General features: G+C 49.8%; 2 protein-coding genes and 1 pseudogene across 3 annotated transcripts; 1 reads left to right on the top strand and 2 right to left on the bottom strand.

The window, feature by feature from the left end:
• Positions 1–1,639: 1,639 nt before the first annotated feature.
• Positions 1,640–2,486, bottom strand: LOC136547618 (uncharacterized mitochondrial protein AtMg00810-like; annotated as a pseudogene).
• A 3,054-nt stretch (positions 2,487–5,540) lies between these two features.
• On the top strand, positions 5,541–6,227 carry LOC136544397 (uncharacterized). Its single transcript, XM_066536575.1, has one exon. The coding sequence runs from the start codon at positions 5,541–5,543 to the stop codon at positions 6,225–6,227; it is 687 nt and encodes a 228-aa protein (XP_066392672.1).
• LOC136546849 (uncharacterized) lies at positions 6,217–8,888 on the bottom strand. Of its 2 annotated transcripts, none has more exons than XM_066538819.1 (2): positions 8,612–8,888; positions 6,217–7,359 (listed from the first exon to the last, which is right to left on the bottom strand). In XM_066538819.1, exon 2 carries the CDS (start codon positions 7,354–7,356, stop codon positions 6,865–6,867), a length of 492 nt encoding a protein of 163 aa, XP_066394916.1. In that variant the 5' UTR covers positions 7,357–7,359; positions 8,612–8,888; the 3' UTR covers positions 6,217–6,864. The 2 variants fall into 2 exon arrangements, with proteins under 2 accessions (XP_066394916.1, XP_066394915.1); XM_066538818.1 differs by having other exon boundaries at positions 6,219–7,365; positions 8,612–8,885.
• Between the last annotated feature and the right edge of the window lie 3,617 nt (positions 8,889–12,505).

The raw sequence follows: 12,505 nt of genomic DNA, 5'->3' as shown, positions 1-12,505 counted from the left end.
GTACGGACTTGATTTGGAAAGCGCATGTGGAGAATAGATGCAAGATCTTCGCATGGATCTTAGTACAAGACAAAATTCTAACGGCACAAAACCTACAAAAAAGAGGGTGGCCTCACCAACAACAGTGCATGATGTGCAATGGACCTTTAGAGACAAGCCTCCACCTATGCCTTAGTTGCCCTTTTGCAAAGGCAGTTTGGAATCAAATCCTCACGTGGGAAAACTTCACTCAAATCCAACAACAGCAAAATGCAAACCCCACCCATATCAAGTCATGGTGGGAAGACACGGTGGCAAAAGCGCCAAGAGCGGAGCATCGTAGGCATAACGGAGTAGCTATCTACACCTTTTGGAATATATGGAAAGAGAGAAACAGGAGAATTTTCAACAATAGGAGTGAAACGGTGCCGCAGGTAGCCGCAAGGATTAAGGAAGACATTGAGCAAAGGAAGAGAGCATTCGATTACATTTAGCTCGCATGCTTAAGGGGGGGACTTTAACCTAGTTGACTTTGCTTGTACATAAACTTTCTTATCCCATCTTAATTGAAAGGCAGAGCTCCTGCCAGTACGTTCAAAAAAGGAAGAGGTGTTGAACTATTTCTTCGCAATTTGTGACTCAGCAATTCAGCAGCAAGGTTAGTTGGCTCAGTGAGTTGCATGGAGTTGGTAGTTGATCAGTCGTAGTCGTAGCACCAAATCCCTAGTTGTTTTTTTTCTTTTGGCCGGTTTCCACTCGAAAAACTAGGCTGACACTTGTTTTATTTATCTTTTTCTAATAAAAATAGCGGCAAAGCTTTTGCTGTCCCTTAAAAAAAAATAGGCGCATACAAGAAATGTGATAAGGAATGAGTTTGCTCATACAAAAAGAGGGGATATGTGGGTAAAAATAGAATGGAGACACATAAAGGGTGTGTGCGAAAGGTTGATCTGCTCGAGGCCACATTGGGACATACAGTAGTATCTGGCAAGCTGCCTTGTGCCTCAACCCGGCCGAAAAAGGATACTTGTGCCATGGCTTTGGCATGTCCGCATGTGGACCTTGTTTAGCATGTTCTCTGTACTCTGTGTGTCTACTGTAGAGGTGTTGGTGGTATGTATCTCGTGCTGACTGTTGCCTGTGGTCGGCCTACCGATGGCCCTTGGAAGCACGGTGTTCTTGTCCTGGGCATTGGGTTCAACCATGTATGAACAACTTGAATGTTAGCCCGACTTAGATCATTACTGAGAGCAAATATGTCTCTGGATTGATAGATTGATTATCAAGAGTACAGGGTACATATAGGCAAGGATCCGGAGGGTTTATAGAAACACCCAATCAACGGTGATCCTTGCCTTATCAATCTAACTTAACCCCTAAGGCACTAGCCGCATGGGCCTTAACACCAGGCCCATAATAGCCCTATCAGGCGCCTATGCTAACACGCCCCCACAGTCGAATCGTCAGCCACTCTGCACGTTTAGACTAGACCTGAACTATGTGAACACTGAGGTAGGCAGCCCCTTGGTGAAGATGTCTGCATATTGCGCAGAGGTGGGAACATGCAGAACACGAAGGTCACCAATGGCGACTCGCTCCCGGAAGAAGTGAAGATCAATCTCGATGTGCTTGGTGCGCTGATGTTGCACCGGGTTGGAGGTCATGTAGACGGCACTAATGTTGTCGTAGTACACCAGTGTGGCGTGCCGAAGAGGGGCATGCAACTCTAGGAGAAGCTGGCGTAGCCAAGTTGCCTCTGCAACTCCGTTAGCCACCGCATGATATTCAGCTTCAGCACTTGATCTTGATACTGTGTTCTGGCGCTTGGAGGACCAAGAAATAAGATTGTCACCAAGGAACACTGCATAGCCTGAGGTGGACTTGCGAGTATTCGGACAACCAGCCCAATCAGCGTCGGTGTAGACGACAAGATCAGTCGAAGTGGAAGGTCGCAGCAGGAGACCGAGGTGGAGTGTGCCCCGAACATAGCGAAGAATCCGCTTCAGAGTAGCGAGGTGAGGCTCCCGAGGGTCGTGCATGTGAAGACAGACCTGCTGAACGGCATATGCAATGTCTGGGCGGGTGAATGTCAAGTACTGAAGGGCTCCTGCAAGACTGCGAAAGTCGGTAGCATCAGACACAGGGGCCCCCTCAGCGGCAGCAACCTTAGGATTGGTGTCCACTGGAGTAGAGCATGGCTTGCACTCAGCCATTCCGGCGCGATCGAGGATATCCAGCATGTACTATCGCTGTGAGAGCAGGAGTCCATCTCCACTTCGCTGAACATGCATGCCAAGGAAGTGATATAGTTCACCAAGATCTTTCATGGTGAATTCTCGCTGAAGTGCTGAGATGATCCGCCGAAGAAGGTCTGATGATGAAGCTGTGAGGACAATGTCATCAACATATAGCAACAAGTAGGCTATGTCGGAACCACGCTGGTAGACGAAGAGTGAGGTGTCTGACTTGGCTTCAACAAACCCAATAGACAGCAAGAAAGTAGCCATTCGACTGTACCAAGCATGAGGAGCCTACTTCAGGCCATAGAGTGATTTCTTCAGAAGGCAAACAAAATCCGGATGAACTGGATCTTCAAACCCGGATGGCTGCTGGCAATACATTGTCTCAGTCAAATCGCCATGAAGAAAGGCGTTCTTCATGTCCAGCTGGTGGATGGGCCAGCGACGGGAGAGCGCCAAGGACAGCACTGTGCGAACGGTAGCCGGCATCACCACAGGGCTGAAAGTTTCATCAAAGTCAACACCGGGCCGCTGGGTGAAACCACAGAGGACCCAACGTGCCTTGTACCGCTCGAGGGAGCCATCAGACTGAAGCTTGTGCTTGAAGATCCACTTCCCAGTGACAACATTGGCCCGGGGCGGACGAGACATACAACAGCCGCGGGGACGTGCTGGCCGGTGGGGAGCTGCTGGGGACCACGCGTGGCTCGGGAGGGCTTCCTGGCGCCTGCACCGTGGCCACGCGTGGTGCGGGGGGGGGGGGGTCGCCGGTGACCGGAGCGCAGGCAGGATGTAGAGCGCCGGCACCGGGATGTTGTCGGTAGCCTCGGGCGCCCCAGGCACAGTCACAGAAGGACTGGCAGGGGCGCTAGTGTCACCGGAGAGTGCCCCAAGCTCGACCACACGAGGACCGGCAGGGGCAGCAGGAACATCGGAGGTGCTGGGAGACATGCCTATAGGAAACAACGTGTGCGAGGGTCCAATAGGAGCTGGCACAACATCATCAGTAAAATCAAGAAACTCGAGTTTCGCTGGATTGCTGGGACCATGACGCTCAGCAAAGGGAAAGGCCGTTTCATCGAAGATGACGTGCCTGGAGATGATAACTCTATTGCTGGAGAGGTCAAGGCAGCGGTATCCTTTATGGTGGGCGGAGTAGCCTAAAAAGACACATAGAGCAGACCTAGGAGCGAGTTTATGAGGAGCGGTGGCAGATAGGTTGGGGTAACACTTACAACCAAAGACCCAAAGATGATCATACGTAGGCAGCTTTGCAAATAGTGCAAAGTGAGGCGTAGAGAACTGGAGAGTCTTGGTAGGCAATATGTTGAGGAGAACAGTGGCAGTGGAGAGGGCCTCCACCCAATAGGAGGGAGGCATGGACGCCTGAAAGAGCAGTGAGCGAACAACATTATTAATGGTACGAATAATGCGTTCAGCTTTACCGTTCTAAGGCGAGGTGTAGGGGCAGGACATGCGAAGATGAATGCCCTGAGCGAGGAAGAAGTGGCGAGTGCTCGAATTGTCGAACTCTTTCCCATTGTCGCACTGGACAGATTTGACACGTGTGTCAAACTGAGTGGAGACGTGGGCGAGGAACTGGGCCAGCGTGCTGAAAGTGTCAGATTTGAGTCGCAGAGGAAATGTCCACAAGTAATGAGTGCAGTCATCAAGTATAACCAAGTAATATTTATAACCAGAAACACTGACAACCGGGGAGGTCCATAGATCACAGTGAATAAGATCAAACTTGCTAGACGCACGAGAGGTGGACGAATGGAAGGGCAATCGAACATGACGCCCTAACTGACAAGCATGACACAAATCTGAACAATCACTAATATGACGCGAGGTGCTGGACGCAAGCTTTGACAACATCTCATGGCCAGGGTGGCCAAGTCGCCGGTGCCACAGTGGGGAGGAGTCCTGGGCGACAAGGGAATGAGCTAGAGGTAGGCGCAGGGGGTATAGCGGCCCGGAGCTATTACACCTGATGATCTCGGTCCGGGAGGGAAGAACCTTCACAGAACAACCAGCGGGGTCAAACTCCACAGAACAATTTTTGTCGATGGTAAATTGGCGAACAGAGATGAGATTCTTAATAAGTTGTGGTGACACAAGAACATTATTAAGACGTAAAGAGGAGGACAACTCTGTGGAGCCAGTGGCGGTGACAGGCATGATAGACCCATTACCTACGACAATAGATGAAGGAGTAGGATACCGCAAAGGAAGAATATGTGAAAGAGAGGAGGACTGAGAGGTCATGTGGGAGGTAGCACCTGAGTCGAAGTACCAGTCACTGGACGGAGGTGGAGTCAGGGACGTGGTACTGAAAGCGGAGGCAAGCGCCGTCGGATCCCAGGAGGGAAGGCCGGCCACGGGGTTGTAGTACCCGGGGGCGACCCAGTGTGTGGCGCCGTCGGGTGCAGCGGCAGCAGCCGGGCTGTGGGTGACGAGCGCCTGCTGCTGCTGCTGCGCGAGGAGCGCCTGCTGCTGCGCCTACTGCTGTTGCGCCTGTAGATGAGGGGGCACCGGGATCGGTGCCAGCGGAGGGCGGGGGCCTCCGGGCCACATCTAGATGGTGCCCGTCCAGGGATTGTAGTAGCTGGGCTAGCATCCACCGGAAGTAGGCTGCTGCTGCTGTTGGCCGGTGGGCTGCTGCTGGTTGTGACCAGCATAGGGGCGCGGCCCCTGTCCACCGCCACCACCTCCAGTGCTGCCACCGCCTTTGCCGCCGCTGCGCTTGTTGCGGCGATTGTTGGAGGACTTGGAGCCACCCCCAGTACTACCGGAGCCCGAGCCGAAAGACGTAGGGGCGGTGCTATTCGCTGTAGAGGTAGCAGCGAGAGCGGTGGCGGGAGCATCCTTCCTGTTCTCCAAGGTGAGTTCCTCAAGGATGAGGTCGTCGCGTGCCTCTAGGAAGGAGGGGAAGGGACGTGTGCGACGGAGGAGGGTGCCGACGTGGCTGAAACGCTCGTTGAGACCTCGAATGACGTTGAGGACAAGGGTCCGGTCAGTCACGGCCTCGCCGAGGGCGGTGAGATCGTCCGCCATCTTCTTCAACCGGCGACAGTAATCGGTGACGGAGAGGTCGCCCTGGACGAAATTCCGAAAGCGCGTCTCCAGGTGGATGGAGCGAGCCTCCCGGTTGCCGAGGAACTGAGACTCGACGACAAGCCAAGCATGGCGTGCGGTGGAGCCTTGGGCAGAGATGATCTCCGCCAAGTCATCGGTGAGGGTGGCGATGATCCAGGCCTTGACGACGCAGTCCATCCGATCCTAGGTAGGAGAGATAGGGACTGGAGGCTCCGCGTGGACATGATCCCGAAGGGAGAACTTGCCAAGGATGAGCAAGAACTGATCACGCCAGCGGTTGAAGTTGCCAGAGTCGACGTCAAGGACCGTGGTGACGTGATTGCGGATGTTGTTCACGGCGACGGCCTGGGAGTGGAGCTGCAGCAGAGCCACGGCCTCATGATGGAGGAGGGCGGCGCGCAGATCGGGAGGAGGTGGAGGAGGGCCGCCAGGGTTCGCGCCAGAAGATTCTGGTGGCGCCATGGCGGCAGCAGCGGCCGCGCGCGCCTGGGCTGCGCGAGCCAGGGCAGAGCTGGCGCGCTGAGCGGCCTCGTCGCGGGCCTTCGCGGCGGCGGCGGCTTCCTCCTCGGCCTCCTGAGCGCGGGCAAGGGCTGCGTCCCGGGCGGCCACGCGTTCGCGCTCGATGCGCTGGGCATCGGCGGCGGCAGCGTTGGCGCGCTCCTCTGCGGTGCGCTGGGCGATGGCGTCGTCCTGGATGGTGGCAGAGGAGGCGTCGATGACCCTGGGAGAGGAGGGAGGGGTAGGCGACATGGTGCAGGGGAGGGTGCAGAATGGCAAAGAGAAGCCGGTGCGGGGGAGAGTGGACGCGCGCGACGGAGTGTCGGCGGCGCGGAGGCAGCAGAAGAGAGGTCCCCTGACCTAGGCGTTAGATACCATGAGAGCAAATATGTCTCTAGATTGATAGATTGATTATCAAGAGTACATGGTACATATAGGCAAGGATCCGGAGGGTTTATAGAAACACCCAATCAACGGTGATCCTTCATCAATCTAACTTAACCCCTAAGGCACTAGCCGCATGGGCCTTAACACCAGGCCCATAACAGCCCTATCAGGCGCCTATGCTAACAATTACATTACATGAATTCAATGTTTCAGTCTACTTAAACGTTCTACAAAGTTTTCGTGGCATACTGGCATGGAGCATTGGCTAAGATCCAGTGGCATTTTAAACAGACCAGGTCAATGTGCATCCTTACCTCAACACGTCATCCATGACGACCTTATTATGTCTGTTGGGAGTCGCTTTCCAATTTCCATAGATAAACTTGTCATACACAGAGCGCAACAGCAGTTTCCACATAGAAAAAAAAAGGAACAGCTAAAAAAGTGAGTACTACTAGATGCAAACAGCATTGCAGCTTACAAGGCTGGACGAATAGACAATGTCAGGTGGATGGATGATTGCTGCACTAAATCCGGCACATGGCATATGTCCTCCAAAGCCAAAGATGCCCTCAGGGAAAGGGCAGCAGCAAGCAGATCCTTCAATTCAGATGCTGGTGATGGTCCTTGCCCTTGCCAAGCTCCATTCCACCGAATTAAGCTACGCAAACGTCTCCGACAGCTTGGAGAAGCCGAGCTTCCTGAGCCGGCTGCTCATCGGGTTGCCGCACTTGACGTCCACAACCTCGACGCCGTACACACTCCCCTTCTTCTTCGCCTTGCCGGCGTTCGGGGTCCTGTCCACGAGCGCGCCGTCGGACCGCAGCATCGGCGAGTCGAAGGTGTTTCTCCGGGAGACCCTCCTCGGCTTGCAGGCCTCTTCGGCGCTCACGCGGTCGGTTCTGTTGCTGTTGCTGCTGCTGCTGGAGATGTCTGATGAGCTTTTCCTCAGCGTGAGCTTCCGAGGAGTAGTGGCTCCACATAGCACTGAGACCGGACGGCCTTGGTGCCTCAGGCGAGGGGTGCCCGCAGCTGCCTGTGGCGCCACCTTGATGGTGTCCAGTTCTCTCGTCATGAGTGAGCCGATGGTACCCGTTGTACCTACCTTGATCGTGCCTCCCTCGCCATGGACGAGCTCAGTGGCGCAAGGCATGATCTGTTTCTGCCAGATGGAAGAACAACGACCGGTTAGTTTTCATACATGTAGGCAGCTGAGCAAAGCTTGAAGCAACAATTGGATCAAGCAAGCAAAAAGCTGTTGGGTGGTGAAAGGCTGGATGTGTACTGCAGTGGTTAAAAGTAAGGGAAAAAGGTTGCGTAACAAGAGGAATAAAATCATGGTATTTTAGTAGTATGCAGATGCAGGAAGAGAAGGGTAAAACTGCAGGCAATTGTGGCTATGATTGCTGTTTGATAAAACAAAGAGAGTGATAAGCTTCAATGATTCAACCGCCATGATAGCACAGTGTCAACCCACTTGTATTCCTAATTCTAGTTATGATATATCCTCACATGCAAATCCAGCAGATATTTGGTCTTACTTGAAGAAATATGATACCCACACAACATTTATCCATAAATATAAGTGCCACTGTGCCACACTTTCTTATACTCCTTTTTGCAGAGTAGAACATTAGGTTGAAATTACATGACACTGTTCAGTATTTACACAGCGAAAAACATACTGCATTGTCAGAAATGCATCAATGGTCAGTGAACTTAACGCTGTAATTAATGTAGCGCTGACGATTATTTCACATAGATTGGGAGATCTCAACAATATCTGAAGTTGTGGTGACCCTGAAATAACAGGAGTTAATGGAATGCGACCATGGAAAACGATGTGCCGTCTGCGTGGTTTCTAAAGGAAATTTCAGTGGAGGATCCCACCAACAAACTGAGGTGTAAAGATGCACTACGCCCAAACGCTGCTCGGTTGCTACCACTTTTCCACCCCTCCTTTCTGCCCCAATTTGCTCACTGATAGTGCTGCCAGCTTTTGAGGACATGCATGTATCGTGTAGGCCGCTCTGGATGGCCTGCCTTATCTCCTAGGAAAGAAAGTTGTGCTGATCAAAATGATTCAGCACCAAGAGCAGCAAGGGAAAGAAGCAGCTGGTGGCAAGCATCCAGGATCACTTCTCTTGCTCATGGGATGCCAAGATGGCAAAGCAAAGAACCTACCATCCCCTGACCCCTTTCTGCCTTTGGATTCTTGCTTACTTTTTTATTCAGTCACTGGATTCCTTAGGGGACAATGAACAAATCAAAATGCGGCTCCACTCCAAATCATGCGGGGTTGTTCACCAAACTCATCCTATACTCGCTACTACTTGAACAGATCACGCAAGGCAGCAGCTAGCTAGAAACTGCCAACAGATCACACGAGGAGCATGAGCCAGCCATACCTGTTCACTGGTTCTTCAAAGGCCGCACGCCGGGGACTGGAGGGAGCTGGAGGAACGGAGGGGGCAGCTATCTAGCTTCCGAGCAGAATTGAAGAGCGAGGTGAAAGTGAAGGGGGAGCCCTGTCACATTCGAATGGCCTGCTGCGTGCCTTGAGGAGCGCTACGCAACTGCCTTCGGCTGACTCTCCTCTCCCAATTTATGCCGCCTGCCTTGTCCTTGGGCTGCCCTTCTTCTTCCTCGGGGTTGGGGAGCGCCCCTCTGCCCACATTTGTCTTTACTCAATGTCATGTCATGTCGTGTGTGTGAACAGTTTTATTTTTCCTTTATTTATTTATTTTCTTATTAGGTCGGCTTACTCGCTCCGTCCTTCTAAATAAGTCACTATGACACAAACTTTCTCAACTTTTGATTACGTTTGTAGAATATGCGTGCAACATTTTAATCTCTAAATAAGTTTATTATGATAGTATATTTAACGATTTACCTAATGATATTAATTATGTGTCATAAATATTAATATTTTGTTAAATATATTTGGTCAAAGTTAAAATTTATTGACTTTTTGAAAGCGAGAATGACTGTTTTTTTAAGAACAGAGGGAGTATATATTAAAAAATAAAGGCTGGCTTATCATTATTTTTTAATTCTACACATGTAAGTGCTACTATATTCATTGCGAAGATATCTTTCTACTTCGCCCCATTGCTAGTCATAAGGCAAACTCTTTTTTCTTTTACTTTAAAATCGCTATCCAAATTATATAAAACTGACAATCCATTATTAGTGCTACTATATTGGTTGTGAAGATATTTATGTAATATCAATGTAGTGGGTTAATCTAATATATTGTTTTGTAATATCAATGTACTATATGTATTGGAGATTGTTATGATGTCATAATGGAAAGTGATGGAAGTATAACTTTAATAATTTGGAACTCTGAGACATTTGGACAAATTCCGTATTAACTGGGTCTGTGTTATTTTTATTATGTATGTATATGCTGGAGAGGATAATAAAAATTATAACTTGTGCATTAAGCCATTGACCGTCATTAACAGCACCAACCAAACATAGCACATGCACGGTACCAGTAATCAATATGGTATCCAAGGCCAAGAAATTTGATCTCGAGTCTTGGCCGGGGAAGTCTCACGGTCACAGTTACAGCTGGTCAGCTGCAACGTGTCTCATCTCAAATCTCATGATACAAGGCGTAATTTGGTTTGAAAGAAAAGAGATCCGCGTAATTTGGTTTGGAAGAAAAGAAAGCTCTACAGACTCACACGTTGGCTATAGCCATGTTCGCTTGAAGGAATTTTAGAGCAATTTGTGAGAGAAAAATATTGTTCCGAATGAAAAAAGATACGGATCAAAGTCGAATTTAAGGACACGCAAACGGGATGCTTTTGGAGTTTTGATGAGTACGCGAGTCGGCCTAGTACCAAGCAAGCCCGATTCAAAGATTGTATAGGGTGTTGAGATAAAAAGAACGTCTGAAAAGAAGCTCTTATTTATATAAAGAGGTTAAAAATTGAAAAGGAGGGTGGTCAAAATAGTTGGCGTCGAGTGGTGCGCCGCAGCAGAGCGTGCGTCGTTGTGCCTCTCGTACGTCTCTCGACAGTCGACACAGAACACGCCCATGATTCCTGTTCCCCGCAGGATTTGTACTAAGTTTTTTTTAAGGCCATGTTTAGTTGCCATCAAATTCTAGAATTTGGCACTATGCAAAAAGAAGATTCTCCGTCACATCAAATTTGCGGTACATATATGGAGTACTATATGTTGACGAAATCAAAAACTAATTGCACAGTTTGATTGTATTTTACGAGACGAACGTTTTGAGCCTAATTAGTCAACAATTGGACAATTATTACCAAATAAAAACAAAACGACACTGTAGCTACAGTGTCGCTACAGTCATTCGGGCGGCGCCGAATCTGGCGAGCTAAACACGGCCTAAGCCAAATCTGTACTCCTACCTAATGTTGAAGGACCTGTCAGGTTTGACAAACACTGAATAATGTATATACTCTACTGCTATGAAACAGTCGTGGATTCATTCAGATGAAATAAATAAATAAAGTTGCTCGTTGGAGCGTAGTGGCATTTTTTTTTTTTTTGATAAGGAGCGTAGTGGCATTATTGACAGCTCGCCGAAGCCTGAGTGCTGCATGAGCGGAGCTGCTTGGGAGTTGGGACATGCGCGCGATCAGTTGTTGACTACCGTTTGCCCTGTTCGCTCGCCGATAAGCTATGGCTGAAAGTACCGTCGTATAATTTATCGTGAAAGAAAAATACTATTTATTGGTTGAAAAAGTACGACTTATAAGACGATGTAGGCGTACTGTACGCAGCAATGATCGGACGAGTACCCAGCCGGACGAGCACCCAGCTCAGCTCTTGCGCGCTCTGTGTGTATATCGATCAGCATCAGTACATTTGTGTCCATTGCGACTGTAGTAGACGATGGGTTTCGATTTCGAATTTCATGTGCCAAATGTGCCATCCGCTGCTCCACCTAACCTGACCCGATTTTTAAAGGAAATATAGAGGAATTTATTCTTGTGCAAAGGCTTTGCAGTTTGCCGTTTGGAATAAAGGAATTGCAACTTCCGTTCCTAAGGAATGGCTCCCTTGCGTGAACAAAAACACTGGAAAAAAAACATCCAGTCAATTCTCGTGGTTTTTCTTCTTTCACGAAGACCGATGCAGCTGCGCACTCTCCGTCGTTGATTTTGTGCTAATGAAGAGTGAGAAGAGTGGAGGTTATCCGTGCTCGCAATAGCAAAAGGAGATAACATGTGTGTGGACTACAACTGTATTGAACAATGAACCATCGTGGTTTGAGTCCATGGGCGCCAATGGCCCAACGTGGAGGAGGAATATAGACAAACTATGCGATTAACATATTATCATTAGACACTAATAATGATCCATTGTCGTTCATATATTTTGCGATTCCCATGTTATGAATTCCTGTATTCGAAACACCTCTTGTTTGTTTTTCCTACGTTTTTCCTTTCTTATGGTTTGTCACTACACGTCAGTTCTATTACTATGGCTAAGAGGGGCAGCGGCAAAGGGGAGGGATTCCCGAATCCGGGAGTCCAGTTCAACCTCAGGGTGGAGACAATCACTTGAGAGACAAACTAGTGTCAGTGTGTCACAGAGCCAGCCACGGGCGCGCTCTGGCCAACGTCCAAAAAGAACACCTGACAGCGACGTTACATGCCGTGCCGATTGCCGACCGATGGCGCGTCGGCGTCGGCATCGGTGGCGGTCCGGCGGATCCAGACGCGCCCCTGGCTACCGCGGCGCGGCGTAGTGAGTAATCGCATCGCAAGGCCATGCTAGATTCATTCCCCCCCCCCCCCCCCCCCCCCCTACGAGTCTACGACCGTCAAATCTAGTTGTTATCTTCGTTCAAAAAAAAAATCGTCTCTGTCTTCTTCGTATGACATGTAATATTAATTTAGAACTGATCATTAAAAATGCACTAATGCTACATACGGAGTAACGTACTTGTTAACTTGAGTACGTAAACTAAAATGTTATAGCACGGTTGTTGGTTGGTCTTGGTCACCAGGACTCTCCAGCAAAGAAGGGGGGGAAAAGCTCATTTGGAGCTAATTAACGACGATAGGCAAGGCCTGAGACTGAGATGTTTAGTCCGTGCAGTGGTTGAGTTCCAGTCCTCTTGCAATGTCCTGGTCCTGCCAAGTGCCAACGACGGACGAACAGATCCATCGTCCATTTCCATTTGGCTCGTCAAAATGCATCAATGATTGCCGTGCCCGTGACCGTGCCGGTGTACTCCTGCTCCTACGTGTTGTCTGACATGTTTGCCGCGGATTCGTGTGGGCCAGTTCAGTTCTCCTCGCTTCGTGGGC

This window comes from Miscanthus floridulus, chromosome 3 (genome assembly GCF_019320115.1).
Source record: "Miscanthus floridulus cultivar M001 chromosome 3, ASM1932011v1, whole genome shotgun sequence".
Classification (NCBI taxonomy): Eukaryota; Viridiplantae; Streptophyta; class Magnoliopsida; order Poales; family Poaceae; genus Miscanthus; species Miscanthus floridulus.
This window is presented reverse-complemented; position numbering and strand designations above follow the sequence as displayed.

What these genes read in the sequence shown, in the direction of transcription:
- LOC136544397 (XM_066536575.1), top strand. Translation starts at nt 5,541, where the DNA reads ATGATCCCGAAGGGAGAACTTGCCAAGGATGAGCAAGAACTGATCACG.
- LOC136546849 (XM_066538819.1), bottom strand. Translation starts at nt 7,356, where the DNA reads ATGCCTTGCGCCACTGAGCTCGTCCATGGCGAGGGAGGCACGATCAAG.